The 17,047-nt window shown below is 39.7% G+C and overlaps 1 protein-coding gene across 2 annotated transcripts; it reads left to right on the forward strand.

The window, feature by feature from the left end:
• The first annotated feature begins 1,845 nt into the window (after positions 1-1,845).
• eif5 (eukaryotic translation initiation factor 5) lies at positions 1,846-12,842 on the forward strand. 2 transcript variants are annotated; one of them, XM_012875944.3, is made up of 12 exons: positions 1,846-1,981; positions 2,554-2,755; positions 5,480-5,759; positions 5,870-5,951; positions 6,983-7,155; positions 7,318-7,429; positions 7,506-7,636; positions 9,216-9,377; positions 9,481-9,642; positions 11,015-11,179; positions 11,297-11,440; positions 12,399-12,842. In XM_012875944.3, exons 3-12 carry the CDS (start codon positions 5,688-5,690, stop codon positions 12,495-12,497), a joined length of 1,302 nt encoding a protein of 433 aa, XP_012731398.1. In that variant the 5' UTR covers positions 1,846-1,981; positions 2,554-2,755; positions 5,480-5,687; the 3' UTR covers positions 12,498-12,842. The 2 variants fall into 2 exon arrangements, with proteins under 2 accessions (XP_012731398.1, XP_012731399.1); XM_012875945.3 differs by lacking the exon at positions 1,846-1,981 and adding an exon at positions 1,996-2,258.
• The last annotated feature ends 4,205 nt before the right edge of the window (positions 12,843-17,047 follow it).

The raw sequence follows: 17,047 nt of genomic DNA on the forward strand, positions 1-17,047 counted from the left end.
TGGGTGCTGTCATCTTGGTATCCTCGGCGACTCAAATAAAGCGCTGTCACTGAAATCACACGAAAATATTCGTAATCGGTACGTACCAACTCCACCAGTCCCTGGAGTACAAATGTGGCAACTGATCTAAACATGCTGGAATGCCAGGCATACGGTTAGAAAAACAAACCACGTGTATGCAAAGGAAAGTTGTTCTTCAAAATTCCAGACCCATCGAAAGATGCAAGTGTGCAAGAACAAGCAGCAGTATTGCATTCGTACATCATTTCCAGGCTTCCGGTTCAGTTAAGAATGGACGCACTCGATGATTGCTCATAGTCTGCTTTCACACATGTTTTGGTTCGAGTCAAGAGGTTAGCCTACTATGTAGCATAGGTCAATTCTGAATGCACCAATGTGTTATACTAAGAATATAACACGTTTTGCATGAAAATGATTGTATAGTTTTGTTAAAAGAGCTCAACAAGTGGATAAAGAAGGCTGGTTCTGTTCTGGGGACTCCTCTAGAACCTCTGGAGATATTTGTGCAAAGAAAGAACGTTACAGACAACCAGGAGCATTCTCTTCTTCAGATTTAACACTGTTGTGTTTTTGTGAGTCTCTGACAGGCTTCCTCAGATGTACTGCACTACTGGCTGCTACAGAAGAGCCTTACCACAGCCATCAACATCTAAAGAAACCTCTACAATGAGTCACAACGCTTAATTTCCCCTCGAGATTATCAAAATATTTTTGAAGTGAACTGGTTAGAATTTTTTTTTTTTTTTACAAATGCTAAGCCATTCTAAATTATGCAGTGCATTACATTCTAAGCTATATAGCACCATACACCATATTTCTTCTTGTTAAAAGAGAATCATACCGTTCCACTGCTGCACCCAGTGGAAAAGATATTCATTGGATTAAATTTAATTTAATTAAAGAAACCATATTTAATTGGATCGCAAAAAATCCAGTCAAGTTTGAATATTTTGCATTAGAATGATGTGTATTTACAATTTTGGCAAAACCTTCACAGCTGACAGTGGTCAAGGAGAAGTTCCAGACATCCTCCATGAGGAAGAGAAGCCATTAAAGGTAGTTGAAGAAGAAAAAAACTGGGTGTTTGGTGTTGTATCCAAGAATTAATGGAAAGGTCTTTCCCCTTTATACCAGTTAATATTATTGAGAAACATCTTATAGTCACACTGTTATTCTGTGACTGATTTATTTAAAAATCATGAGCCACAGAGATTCATATATATATATATATATATATATATATATATATATATATATATATATATATATATATATATATATATATATATATATATATAAAGAGAGAGAGAGAGTACTGCAGCATTATTTTTATTGCCAGGTGCTTCGATGTCTATTAACATTAAATGGTATGAAAAAAAGTTTTCAGGAATGACTCGTTCAATCCACGTAATTTGTGTTCATGGTGTTTGTTTTTTATTTGATTTTGTTTGAACTCCTGGAAGCATCGCAAACGTTCCGCATCTCCCCCTTGGGGCGTCTTTTTTTACGATGGTCCGGACCGCAGGGAGGAGCAGTTCCCCAACACAAGATGGCGACTGTAATGACGTCCCCTTCGGGGTTTCAGACGACATCTAGTTGATTTCTATCTATGTAAGGAGCCAATCGAAAACAGACGCCATCAAGCTACTTCGTTTTATCATTTCAAAATAAAGCTCCCGCAAATCTTATTTGTCCAGTTCATGTCAGTGAAAACCTCAAATCGTTTTTTTTAATTACATTTATAGGTAAGAAAACGTTTCTCTCTGTTTACCAATCTTATAATCATTGCATTTTTGTGGTATCGCTAATGTAGCAAATACACCGAGTACTTTTTTTTGGAGCCGACTTTTAATGTCAGAAAAATATACCGGATATTGCTAAATACATTGCAACTCTTAACACTTGTCAGTGGAAAAAAAAAATCGACACGAGAAGCTGCATGTCGCAGAACATTCGAGAGGTAGGTGATAAATAAGCGCATCTCAGTCCTCTCTTTTCGTCCACTTTTGGATTTTATTTCGTTAGACCCCGCGCCACAGAAAACACGTAGCTGGCCACGCGCTTGTGCGAACGTTGCTCTGTCATAATATCTGCACTGAATGGCGTCGACTGCGTTTGGCTAACCGTGTTAGCTTTAGCTGCGTGGCGTTAGTTGGCCTCGCGCTTGGACTCCGACGTTGTTGGGTTTTTTTTTCCCTCCCCGTGAGCGACAGCGGGCTCGGTAGACATGATTAACGGTAAAACTGCAGCTGTGTTACCTTATTAGAACATGAAAGTGAGATGTTCGCTTTTAAATGTTTTGTTTGACAGAACGCCTGTGTCGTTAGCGCGGGGGAGGGGGAGACGTGTCTCCATTTATTAATCTTGTAATGTTAGATTTAGATAGAGGAGCGTTCGCCGTTATTCAGTGAATAACGGCGATGACGTGACAGGGAGAAACTGAACACTAACTGCTGCTGCTGCTGATGCTGGCGTTTTGACCCGCCGTGAATGGCATTTTCTCTCTCTTTCTCTCTCTCGCTCCCCTGAAAGGTTCCCGGACATCGAGGACGTTCCAGAAAGCTCTCCTCTGTCTCTGAACGTGGCACCGTTTGGACGCCCGAGGGTGTTGAGCTTTGAGAAAACATTTTAGACGCCCTGCTGCCGCAATCGATACACCACCAGCTATCGACCACCGTTCACTGCGGCATTTGGACGATCAGCGTTGTGTTTATGTCTTTGTTTTGCAGAAACGGTAAGTTCTGGGCCCACATTTTTAATGAATGCAGTGTATTTTTTCCCTCCTCTCCTGTGCGTTACACCCACGTTGTTGTTCTGTCACCATGGATAATCTGCCGTTAGTTGGCGTTTTCGAGCAACGCTCCCCGTCTTCTCCTCCTGTTCAAAATGGCTTCTTCCAGACTCGCCACTCGTGTGCGGGGACCGTATGACGCACTCTGCACCAAGCCGTCAGCTGAGCTAGTTTTGTTAGCCTCCAGTGGAATGGTTCTGACCGCTGGTCTTTCCACAACAGCTCGACTTGGAAGACAAAAACCCGATCGATCGCGTCATTTTGTGACTTAATGGTTCCGTTTTATCTGGTTGAAGCCAGTAGGAGCGGATTCGCACCGGAGCCTATCGGTTGTTTGCCAGCAGTCCGGCCTCATGTTGGTGACCTATTAAAAAGCTCAGGCCTTGTATGTCAAAAGCCAGAGGCCCCGGCATAAAACAAAAGGCTTACACAAATCCATTATTGTGGCCACAAAGAGGGGTTTAAGCTAAATGTGCAGAGGTTAAGAGGCTTGGCTTCCTTTTTTTATTTGAAATGCTTGCTCACGCTTTTAGGTGCAAGATTTTCCTCTTCTGGTGTATTTATTCTTATTTGTTTTACCCATTTGATATTAAAGCATAAACAAACATCTGGTCATTTATCCAGAATTTTTAAATAAATGCTATATGCTTGTTGTTTTTTTTAAAAGGGCTCTTGCATAGTTTGGTTTAATATGAAACATCTTTTAGTCATTTGTAAAAAGCAAAAAATGTAAACTACATTAGTGTTTGTTACCTGTTTAAGCAGTTGTTTCTGAAGTTAACCTGCATTAGACAGGTATCCCATTGCAGTGTGTAGAAATGACATACATCCTCAGCAATGGGAAACTGGAAGCTAATCAGGATTTTCCAGTTTTTAACTAACTTTAATAATTTAAAACAACTCTATTTAAAACGCATATCCATTGGATTGAATGCTATATTACCAAATATAGATATTTGCTGCTGTCATGAGGGAATGTTAAGTTTATTACTGTTTCTTTAGTATATTTTACTACGACAAATAATGTTTGGGGATCTGTCAGCTCTTGTCATTCTCCTCCAAAAATGAAGTAAATCTTTAGTTATCCTGCAAGATGCCCAAATGGCTGCGGCTGAATTCTACCGCCTTCAGCTTCTGTTAAAGTAACTGTAGTGTAGTGAGGTGGGCGAAGTTTTAAATTAGTTCAGTTTAAACCAACTAACGACTTCTCTTTTGAAGACGGAACTGCAGCTCAATTTAAAGATATTCCACGTTCTTGACATAATCTTAAATTAAATGAAACCTGAAATTCCAAAACTGCACAATGCTTCACCATGGTTTTTAATAACTTTCAAATATAATGCAGAACCGAATGATACAATACTTGTAAAGGGGAAAAAAAGGCCAGTTTGAGCTCTTTTATTCTCAGTTCAGTCTCTGCACAGAATTTCCAAAACAAAATGGCACAACTGGTGCAATTAATTATTTTTTACTTTTTTTCTCCTACCATTAAGATGGAAATTATTTTATTTTTTTTGTTTCATAAATATACAAATTGAGAAAATTTTATAATTTTCTCATTGTAAGTTTTTCTTATGAGACCTAAAATTAGTAAATCTTTGTTTTTTATATGTAGCGCTGTGGAACATTTCCATATTAAACACTTTTAGTTTTTCTTGAAGGCTGTGTAGGTTTTCCAGATCTAGGCACATTTTTATCTCTGAGCAAGGGGGAGTATAAATCGCCCTTTGGATTGTAAAGGTTGCCGACCGTTAGGTTAGATAGCCAATATCTGCAAACAGCGATTTATCTCCTGGATTTTGACTTTGCTGAAGCTGCCGCTGCTCCTCAGACCAGCTTTGAGTCTTCCACTGCTCTAAGAGTTTCATCACGTCATTACTAACTCTGTGCTATGACCTCCTCCTGCGGCTAAGGAGCTACTACTGGTGATGAAACCTCACCGCGAACAAATCTCCTCGACCCATTTAACCCCCCTGTTAAAGTGGCTTTCAGCCCATAATGACAGAAACCTTGACCAACATATTTGTCTATGGATGTTTTCGCCTGATAGTTTAATTTTTGTTACTGGTCTCAAAACCAGTGACTGTTTGAAGTTTTTATGTTTTCATGATGTAAAGCACTTTGAACCACCTTGCTGCTGAAACAAGCATCACAATTAAACTTGACTTAAACTCTGCCTCCTCTAAATGGCCGGCACCCAAGTTGTGATGCAGAATAGAGATTTGACCGGTATCCCTGAAACGTGTGGGTGGAAATGGCAATGGGTTTATTATTTCAAATAAATGTTATATAGCGTTGCTCTGGATAAACCTATTTGTTCGCCGACTAACGGAACATAATAATGTAGATCCCATAATGACATGTACTGTTAATTATATTCCAAAAACTACAGTTTTTTTTTTTTTTTTTTTTTTTTAAGTGTGATTTGTACTTTTCTGAGATTTTAGTTTGAAGCTTTGTGGATCAATGGAACGAACACTTGAGCGGCCTTCGTGAGTCCTGGCATGAGCTGGGTGTTGCACAACACAGACTGCGTTACTAGAACACAGCACTTTGCCTTTTGCACCACTTCTTTTGCTATGGCCGTCATTCAGTCAGGTTAGCTGAAGCAGAGGAGGGATTGTCTCTGTTTATAAAATATTGATGCCTGTCCCTCTCCTCTTTCAGAGCTGTTGCGCAGCCGTTGGAACCTGTGTGGTGGAAATCTAGCCTTCAAGCAAGGAGCTCGCGGCCACAGCGGCACGACGTTTTTCATGTCAGAGAACGAGCACGCTTGCAGTCGTTTATGTCATCCCCTCTTTTCCAGACAGAAGATCCCGAAAAATCCCCAACCAAGATCCTTTTATCTTACTGATAGTGCTAACATCCAGCCAAAATGTCTGTCAACGTCAACCGCAGCGTGTCAGACCAGTTCTATCGCTACAAAATGCCCCGTCTGATTGCCAAGGTAACCCTTTGCTGTTAGATCGGATGCCAGGTTTAATGTGTAAACAGTTGTCTTAATATTTCTGGCAACAGTGGTATTCATGGTCGTTTCTGTTTTCCTTTTCTATTTAGGTTGAAGGCAAAGGGAATGGAATCAAGACGGTCATTGTCAACATGGTTGATGTTGCAAAGGCTTTGAACAGGCCTCCAACATGTGAGTATGGCTGCCCATTTCCCCCTGGGTTATCTGGGGTGCAAACTAGAGGTTGGTAAGGGATCTGCTTCATAGGGCCTGTTTCTCCAAACTACAAGTTTGTTAAACAGTGTTTTTTTTATTTTTATTTATTCTGCATTCAGAGATGAGAGACAAACAAGTTTGGTTTCCTTTAGCTGGGTGAAATATGGTGGCTGAGAATAAACCTTTAATAGGAACATAGAGCAGGTTTGACTATTTCTGAGGAAGACTTTATGCTGCAGCCCTGAAGATCTGGACCTAAAGATCTAGACTAGAAAAGTTAACTTTACACTCTTAGTGTTACAGTTATGTTACGATTTAAGATAGTAGTCACTTAAGAGATTAAAATAATTAGCCTTTTCTCAGTGATGCCCAATGTTAGCCTGGGAAAAGAGGAAGTTTGAAGTGGACATCCTGAATAATAATAATAATAATAATAATAATAATTATTATTATTATTATTATTATTATTATTATTATTATTATTATTATTATTACTTAAAATGTAAGAATGTAGAGCTAGTGAAATGCAGATTTCTGCTGAAAGACTGATATTAACCATGTTAACAATAAAATTCTTAAACAAATGGACCTGAGCACTCGACACAGAGACATAAAACATTGCAGTTATGGTGAAATCACGTTAAGAGACAATACATTCAGTCACGATTAATAAATAAAGGACGGTCCTAGTGGCAATATTTGGTAGGCTGGGTTTTTATGTGGGATCCTTAAAAGTGATTTGCAGTTATGTTTTTGTCCACTTGGATGAGCTCTCACCATCATGTTTCTCCACAAATGATGCAGAGCGCAGAGATTCAAATCAGAAAGCTTTTGGAGAGTTTTGGGGACTTTGTGATGATGAGGAAAAGCCTAATAAATATTGTCTTGGTTGCTATAACTTATTGCAATAAACATGTTAAAATAAGACAAAGATCTTTTTGTTATCTCACAGTATTAGAATAATTTAAATAACTTTTTTTACAAATGAGACTGTCTCTTCTTTGCAGACCCGACCAAGTTTTTTGGTTGTGAACTCGGTGCGCAGACCCAGTTTGATACCAAAAACGATCGTTACATCGTCAATGGATCCCACGAGGCGAACAAGTTGCAGGATATGCTCGATGGGTTCATCAGAAAATTTGTGCTGTGTCCCGAGTGTGACAACCCTGAAACTGACCTGGTAAATGTTTGCTGCCAACACGTTTTACCTCAATGTTTTCAAGAGAACTACTCTTTGTTGTTGAAAGTAAAGTAAATGGCTGAATGGGGCCAGAATAGTTGCCATGCCGGGTAACGAGAACGTTTTTCATCCTGTTTAGAATTTCTTTGTCCTCCTTTACAGCATGTCAATCCTAAGAAACAAACAATCGGCAATTCCTGTAAGGCCTGTGGATACCGCGGCATGCTAGACACCAGACACAAACTCTGCACGTTCATTCTCAAAAACCCACCTGGTAAGCTCTTCAGCCTTAGCTAGAAGGAGCGTGAGGAGAACCGCTGGATTGACGATGTTTGTTCTTCTCGTGACAGAGGCCAGTGATAGCGGTTCTGCATCTGTTAAGAAAGAGAAAGAAAAGAAGAACCGCAAGAAGGACAAGGAGAACGGCTCTGGCAGCGGCGAGGCTGGAAACCAGGACAACATCGATGCCCCTGAGGCTGTGGTGGGTTTGCTGTCATTCACTTTTAAATAGCTGAGAAATCAGCGTAATGCTGGAATTTACATGATGAGGAACCCAGGGACTCGGCTGTCAATGTCTTAAATTAAAGTCTTTATCTAATTGAATAAAACGTGCATCCAACAACAAACTTTGAAGTTTGATGAAATATTAGCAGTGTAACGGCACACTATTGATAGCAGGAATATCTAGTACAGCTCTGTTGGTTCACTACGCACAAAGCAAATAGTGTTTTCTATCATCTACAGCTGGGTGAAACGATAAAATCCTATCACAATATTTTTAGATCAGTCAGTATCGAGTCAGATCACAACATAAAGCAGATCACTTTGTTCGTCTGTGATGTTCTCTGGTCCTATTGGGTGACATTTGAAGAAAGCAGAAGGTTATTTTTGATTGATTCAAAAGTTAAACATATCATCAAATATACTGTTTAGATAAATAAAGGCATACATTTAAACTAACATTTTAAAGCATTACAAGAGAACACAATGAAAATGGACATTCTTCCGTTGATGTCAAATAAATCGGCGTTAAATTATAATTTCTCAATCTCTCCTTTGTGCAGCTCGTTTAGTTTATTAGTATATCTCTGTCACCCTTTTATTTATTTATTTTTTACATTTTTTTTTTTTTAAAGGCATTAAGTCATGACGCCAAAGAGAGCTGACTCCATGGTTGGTTGTTGCTGTTTTTGGGTTTGGGGGGGGGGGGGTTAAAGTTAAATATCCTCCCAACATGAATTGTAAATCTATCTTTAATAGATTAGATTATAGGCCAGGCAAATTTATTTGTATAGCACAATTCAGTACAGAGACAATGCAAAGTGATCAATCTTAAAATGTCTCTTTAAAACACGTCCATGAAACATGTTTAAGCTGATCAGTAGAACTGCCCCCCATTTGTGGTATTAAAAACTTTGACCAATACAACTTAATGGTGACACCTGATTAACAAGAGACTATTTATTGATGTCAGGATTGACAGAATCTACTCATTTTGAAATAAATTGACTAGTAAAATTAAAGGAGATGGTGTTTATTAACAGTTCAAAGTTTCTAGTTTTTCTGCCACACAATGACGTATATTTAGTCGTTTAAAGCTTCCTAAATTTTTATAACCCAGCCATATGCTTTTTTTTTTTTTTTTTTTTTTTTTTTTTTTTTTTTTTTTTTGTCTGCTAAAATTGTTCATGCCCAATTTGGTGGAAACCTGGTCAATCTTCAACTCTGACAACACTTGTTTTGTTTTTGTTTATTTTTTTAGATTTTGGGACTTTATTGAGAGAATAATTTTCTCAGCACTGTAAAGGTGGTTACAGAGCCTCTGTTCAACCTGAAGCATATAAAATATTTTTTGTAAATTGTGCCCACCTTAATTTGTTTCTGCTGTGGTCTATCCCAGCCACATGATTAGTGCATCTTATAGCACCTCTCTCATTGGCTATTCTTCTCTGTATATCGAAGGTCCATATCGACCCGTTCTCATATGTGCATCGAGGACAAATCATTTTGAGCTATTTATTGCAATGGGTTTATGGTTGGTTTGTCCTTATTGTGTCCAGGACAGAGACGATGACGATGAGGACTGGGCAGAGGAGACGACCGAGGAGGCACAGAGGCGTCGCATGGAGGAGATTAGTGACCACGCCAAGAATCTCACGCTCAGCGAGGACCTGGAGAAACCTCTGGAGGAGAGGGTCAACCTCTTCTACAGCTTTGTGAAAGTGAGACTTTGACTGTTGGCTCCAGTTGGATGTTGGTAGGGTTACCAGAAAGTCTCCTTTTACAGCAGTTGTTCACCCCTCTGTGTTTTTGTTTTTTAACCAGCAAAAGAAGGAGAGCAGAACCATTGATGGAGCTGATAAAGAGATCCTGGCAGAGGCAGAGCGACTGGACGTGAAGGCCATGGGCCCTCTGATCCTCAGTGAGCTCCTCTTCAACGAGAACATCCGTGACCAGATCAAGAAGTACAAACGCCATTTCCTGAGAGTACGTTGCTGTTAAAGCTCCCACAGACACGCCAGTCCTGTAACACTGTCAGATGACTTGTTTCTGGTTTTCAATTTACTTCAAAATGTTCTGCTTTGCATCTAGCGGAAAGGTTTGCTTTTATTTGTTTATAGTTGGTCTAGGCAAATAATGAAAAACTAAAGGATGTTTGCCTTTCAGAGGGCAGCTGGGAGATCAGCCTGATATTTTTAAGTATTTCCGATGGCTACTGATCGTGAAATTTTGCCGAATTTTAAACAGGCGTATCTTTAGGCAGATCATCGCTGTTGACTCAGCACACTCCCTGCAGAGGATGGGAATCGTGTGTGAGCTAATTTCAGAAAAGCTTTAACTAGCAGTAAAAACAGGAAGGCTTGTTAATCATAGCCCCACAAACCTCATTATGTGCAGACTGCACACACAACGCCCTCTAGGATGTTATTTCATTGCAACGAAAACCTTTTGTATGTTTTTGCTCATACCAACAAATGAAACACTGGCTCTCTGATACCGAGGTAAAGGTGAAGACCCTAGAGGATGTAGAGAGTGAGGCAAATGACTACCTCACCGCATCTTTTATTTTGGACTGGTTCTACATCTTTTTCTGTTGGTACTAAAGAGTTTTGCTGACACCAGTAACCTTGGGCTTTCTTTTCAAAATTGTTGGGTAAAATTTAGGCTACTTGTGGTTCTCATGGTTGATTTTTGGGAGTCCAGTGTGAGGCTGTTTGTATTATTCTTATTTAATTTATATACGAAGTGGCTCCAACAAATACCTGTAGTAACATCAGAGATCTTAGTCCAGAAAAGCACAATCTAAGGAACAGCTAAGATACTAGAAGACCTCTCAAGCTCCCAGACCTCTGGCAGGGGACCTGAGCTTTAGAAACTATGGCCAGTGTTTTATTAAAGGAGTAACACAGATGTAAGGACGGTAGATTGAGCTACTTTAGCGCACCGTGTGGTAATGCTAATGAGTTAGCACCGATATCAGATTGACTGTCAATGTATTTGTGTGGCGTCCTGTATTTCTGAACAAATTTAATGTCAGTGAGATATCAAAGTTGAAGAACGTAGAACCAACACCTTGTGGTCATCGGTGGAATTGCAGTTGAGAGTCTTTTACCGAGGCGAGGCGGTACAGCAGGTTAAAGCGTTGGCAGCTGGTTATCATGTGGCCACCAGACTGAACAGATACTCATCAAGTCATCACTGTTTGTTCCTAGTTAGTTAATTTTGACTTTGATATTAAACTTCGGGGAAAACTCTTGAATACTTTTCTCTTTATGTAGGATAAAATCATTTTTAATGTTTTTTTTTTTCCCCATACACGAGGGGCTATACACTTTGATGTCATTTAATGTTCCCTCAGTTCTGTCACAACAACAAGAAGGCCCAGAAGTATCTGTTGGGAGGCTTCGAGTGTGTCGTGAAGCTCCACCAGGTTCAGCTGCTGCCACGCGTCGCCATCATCCTCAAAGACCTGTACGATGCTGACCTGCTGGAGGAGGACGTCATCTTTGCTTGGGCTGAAAGGGTGAGCGTGCCAACCGACTGCACGGCCTCATTGTTGTAGATGTGTAACGTCTGCCTTAGTATTTTCACATGGTTTTCTTGTATTGAATATTTCTCCTCTGCTTTCGACACTCTTAAGGTTTCTAAGAAGTACGTCTCCAAGGAGCTGGCTAAGGAGATCCATGCCAAGGCTGCTCCTTTTGTCAAATGGCTGAAGGAGGCAGAGGAAGAGAGCGAGGGCAGTGAAGAGGAGGAGGAGGAGGAAGACGATGAGAACGTCGAGGTAAGACTTTTATTTTCTTTTTTTTCTTATTGACACAAAGAGCTGTTTGTGTTGCTCTCAACACTCCAAGCTGATGATTGATTTTTAGGTCACATGCCGTTTCATAGCTAATTTTTTTTTCCAGTTCTGTGTAAGTTCAGAGTCCTATTTGAGATGTGAAGGCACATCAATCTGTGATAAATTCCTGCAAGTGAGAAGAACTTCAAGTCTCTGTCAAAGTTGACAGTAAAGCTTCTTCGTCATGTTGCCCTTTAGAGCAGTCTGCTGCAGGATGTTCCATACTTTGACTAGACCATTGAAAGTGGCGCCGCACTATATTATTAAATGTTGATAGGGTATAAGTTCCATTACTTCACATTTTCTCACACTTGTAACCAAATAATCCATCAAGGACATTTCATGCAGCTCTAATTTTGCATAATTTATTGTAAGAAGTTGTAGGACTTGAATACCATTACTAAGAGGTTGCACAGTTTTTTGTTTTGTTTGATCAGGCGTCTTAAGGTCTGAGAATTTTGGCCCAAACTTTTAGACACCTGAGAAAAGGCTGGGGAGAAATTCTTCCTCTTCAAACTTATGTGTTTGATCAGTTCTAAAGCTCCTTTTCAGATTTGTCACAAGAAAAGACAATATTTTTGAAAAGAAACTGATTTTTAGGTATCAAACAACTTATATTTAGACTTACTTACATTTCTCAGGTCTTGAGGGGTTAAACTACTTTTATATTTCATAGGAGCCTGCAGGTCTAAACGGGGATCAGAATCAAAATTAATGGAAAGTGTTCTACAAATATGCACAGTTACAAGATTTTAGGGGGCTGCAACAGGCAAAGAAGTGAATTGATGCAGAACCATCTGAAAATGGTTTGCTTGAAGGAATCCTTGCATGTTGCATTTGGTAGTCCAATGATCTCAAGAGTCTGAGCGATAGGTTCTGATGGTTTGTTTTCTTCCTGCAGGTGGTGTACTCGTCATCTGCCCGTGAGCTCAAAGTGGAGACTGTGAAACCAGACACACCCGAGAAAGAAGAGGAAGATATCGACATCGACGCAATCTAAGAAATTAGGATGCTGCTGCTGCTTTTCTCTTGTGTTGTGGCTTTGAATCAAACGGGCCTGTTACAACCTATACCGCTCAGCTTCTCCCCTTCTTGATTCCTTTTCCCCCACCGCCCGCTCCAAACCCTTTGGCTCTATGGCATGATAGTATAGCGCTTCACCTGCTGCACAGTAACTCTGTAATTCTGCTATGTGATGAGTTTAAGTGAAATTGATTTGGGAATTTTAATCAAGGGTGTTATGGGATCTTTTCACTGCACTTTTTCTTTTCTTTCCTTTTTGTTTTTTTTTTTTGTTTTGAGGTCCCTGTATTTTTCCAGTCAATAAAGAATGTTTTGCTATCCATCATGCTTGACTGTTTAGTGTGGGTACAGTGTTGGAAATTAAAGAGAAGATGATAAGCTGGTTTGGAGGCTAAGGTTTACTGACTTGTGCGATCCTGAATGTTGAAAAGGTAAATAGTTTGAACCTCATTACCAAGGGTAAAGTTTTTTTTTTTTTTTTTTTTTTTTCTTCAATTAAGGTTTGTGAAACATTGAAACCTACCTTGCCTAAAACAATAAGCGTTATGGACAGTCTCTGGTAGGGGGTAACACGGCTGGGCAATCAGTTAATTTAAATGCTTATATGAAAAAATTACCAATTTACCAGGAAAATGACTAAAATATGGACTTTCTCAAAAGAACATGCGTTTTTAAGCAGTAACACCATCATGTGTAGTGGGTTTTCATCGCTGTTGATGGATTTTATAACATGTCATGACACGTTCCTTTAGTTTAAAGTTTGTTTTACAGAAAACTGGCGTGTAGCTTTAAGGAAACCCCTGGCTAATCAGTCAATAGTATGGCTTCATCAGTCTGCTGCTCTTTGTGTTTCAGGACTAGAATATATTATTTACTGCATTCCGCCCTTTATAAGGCCCAATAACGCCCCAGACCGTGATGTAAATACCCGCCAGCCCCATTTTCTACTCCTGCCTTCCTGCTGTTTCAGTTGCTGGGTGTGAAGAGCAGCACAGGCGTTTTCCTTTGAAGCAAACAGCCATTTCCTCCCGACTGGTGACAGTCCTCGCCGTACTTTGTAGTCCTGTGGGACCGGGGTCAGTCGGTTTCCGCCCGTCCAACTAAACACGCTCATGAGGCTTTCAAGTGCCGTCGGAAACGAGCTCGTTGGAACAAACCTAACACATGTAAGGATGGTGGAGGCAGGACTTCACTACCGGTACTTCCATCTGATTATTTCATTGTGTACACAGTACATCCAAACGGGGAAGCTTTTTGATAGACGACCAAAAAGCAATTTGATAGTCAATATAATTTAAATCAGGCGCAACTATGTAAAGTCTCACCCAGCCAACTTAACCACCTGAACCATCTTTTCCTCCACGCAGCTGATGGGGCCCACCTGTAGGGTGATGCGTGACGTTTCCACAGACTAAACATCAAGATGGTTTATCAGTTATTTGTGTTAAATATTTTATAAAGTATCTGTAGACAAAATAAAAAAGTAGAGGTAAATTTAAAAGAATAAAATGTTTTTTTCTATTGAAGTATGTTTCGGAAAACTAAACATGACAAATATTGGGCAAATATTAGGATCCAATTTTATTTGATGTAGAAAAAAATACGGTAAAGTATGTCAAATTTATTACAGATAAATTAGTGTGGGGAAAAATCCAGCTGGGTCAATCCGTATTTGTTTCAACATTATGTAACAACGGCCCTAACACACCAATAATATTATATTTCAATTATGTAATTAAAGAGAACACATGTTTTTCAGTTCTTCCTTTTCAGATTGAAACCAGTTGTGGTCTATGTAAAGCGGAACTGCAATGCTTTGGTCTGAATTCCTCGTTAATTTTCCACTTTTTACCGCGGGTCTGAGAGGAACTCGTTTTGGTGCTGTCTCTTTAAATATTAAGGAGGCATTTCACGCCCTACTCCCCTCCAGGTCACATCCTATAAGGCCATTTTTGTAGGACGCCTGGGGACAGTGTAATGAAACGTGTGGGTTAATACACCCAACAACTGAACCTTTTCACTTATCCACTTTAGCTATGGCATCCTTCAGCTTGGATTTCCAAATCGCTGAGAGAAATAAAAATGGTGGATTTGTGAAAATGGTAAGCCAAAAGCCCATGGCCTTGTTTAGCAGCTCTGAAACCTGGAGAAATTACATTAGAATTGTGTGCACTCTTAGAGACTCCAACATTATTTATTTAAGGTTGTTCAAATAATAAAGACAGCAATTGTACAGCAGTGTTGGCATGTCCTAGTGCTAACAAAGAGTCCCTATTGATGACCCTTTGTGACAACCAGTCCCCTTGTGGGGTTGGTTTTCCTGGAACTTGTCAATAAAAATGCAGATTTTATATATATATATATATATGTATATATATATATAAATAAAATTAAGCCCTTTTTTTATGTTCTGTTGAAGATGTTTAGCCCAGTGATGAACTGGCGACCTGTCCCGACCTCTGATCCAGTGACCGCTGGATAAGCGGGTATTTTAAAAAAAAGGACGCAAATTGTAAAATATTCTGTTTGAACAGTGAAATTAAAAACGTAAGGAACTTGCAGCGGCTTTTTGTAACCTCTATTAAAACGACTGAGAGCAGATGCCACATTCCACAACAGTTTTAAGCTTTTTACCCACGCTACCACCTCCCCCGTCTGAGATCTCGGCAAATATTTGAAGCTATCTATCACCGGACTCTACTTTGCTTGTGGAAAAACTGGTTAAAATCAAAACAGTTACCCTCAACTTTGTAATAAATGTTTGCCTTTCAAATGCTTCATTATGGCTAAGCTTTGGCTACAAAAGCAAAACCACAACATTGACTACTTTGACCCATGAAATTTACAAAATGTCTCCAAATAAACAGTTTATATCTGCAACTTTCAGTGTTTTATATGCACAGCAACTATAGCCCTTGTGATGGCTCTTATTTCTTTCTTTGTTTCTTTATTTCTTTCAGAAAAAATAACCAAATCAGTCAAACTAACTTCAGAAGTACCGTATAACAGCTCTCCATGGTTATTTTTGTTTTGCTTTCTATTGTAACTTGTTATTTTATTTGTTATTTCATTCAGAAAAACCGAATCCTCCAAAAATAAGATTGTCCTTGGTGAACTGAGCACAGTTTTTTTTATTAAGGCCGTTATGGCTTTTCTTCTTCATTTGCATGTTTTTAAATCACACTTATATACCCTTTCTCTGTAGATTTCTGTCACGTTTATCAGAAAAGAAAACAGCAAACCTATAATGCCTCTTGCCATTCCATCTACCCAATTAAAAACAAAGCAACACTTTTCTTCTGTGCACTTTGGTAAATATATTCTGTGAAATTCAGCAGTGGAAACACATACTCCCCTACCCAGATGGATTTTTTTAAATCTATTTTTATTTTTTTTTATTTTTTATCGTCAGAGTACTTTTATGTGTGTGTGTGTGTGTGTGTGTGTGTGTGTGTGTGTGTGTGTGTGTGTGTGTGTGTGGGCGCAACAACAATACATCGATCTACACTACAGCATCTTTGAAATTCATCAAATTTAAGATCGTTTTGATATCCGGCCAATCGAGGTGTCCGTGAATGCAACATAATCCAGCCCAGCCGCTGAGTAGCCATTTTGGTCCCACCTAAAACAGGCAAGCCGCTTCACTTTGGCCGCAGGAGATGGGAGAAGCCGAGTCCACGGCGAGCGTTTCGGTCAAGCGGACCTTCTAAACCCGTCTGCCAACACTCGCCGTTACCCACTTGAGGCCATGTTGGTTTTTTAAGGCGACTCGTTTTTTTGGGGGGGATGAGAAAGGACGGTGGTGATTTTTGGAAGTGACGACCGACAGCGCCTTCACGTTAGTTTAGTTAGCTTCACTGACTGCAACCCGAACGGACAAACGGACTTCGGTTTGCCTGTCGAGTTGAACAAAGGTTACAGGAGGAACATGTTACATGCGCTGGTTAAACTCTAAAATACAAGTTAACTAATTGTTTTATTATTTTTTTTTAAATAATTTTTATTTGAACGTTCCGGAATATCTCAGGTGCCTGGCTCTTTACACGTCCGGTCTGGGCTGAATATTGTCACGATCCATGCTGAGCCTGTTTTTCCACACAGAGCTGCAAAGCAACACAAAAACAGCCACATTTGCTGGCATTTGGATTTAAAACGGGGGATTTTTTTTCCACCTCAGACGGCTCCAGGTGGAGGAAGAGCGAATAAATGATGTCAACAAAAACTCCTCTACCGACGGTCAACGAGAAGGTGACGGAAAGTGTAAGTAGAAGACCTTCTTTGTCGGTAGACGTTTCTTTTGCAATTTCACTCATTCACCCTTAAAAGTGAATGACCCCATGTCTTTAACTGTTGGTGTGCACAATGGCAAAATTAGTCCACTGTGGGGGTTATACTTTGATTGGAAATGGTAAACAAGTACAAGTTGTACGTCAAATCACGACCTGTACACGTTGGCTGTGGATGCATGTGGTTACTGTAAGCTTAATGTTCTAGCCGCCGAATAATGAGTCTGCTAGATAATAACGG

The sequence above is a fragment of the Fundulus heteroclitus genome, chromosome 19 (genome assembly GCF_011125445.2).
Source record: "Fundulus heteroclitus isolate FHET01 chromosome 19, MU-UCD_Fhet_4.1, whole genome shotgun sequence".
NCBI lineage: Eukaryota > Metazoa > Chordata > Actinopteri > Cyprinodontiformes > Fundulidae > Fundulus > Fundulus heteroclitus.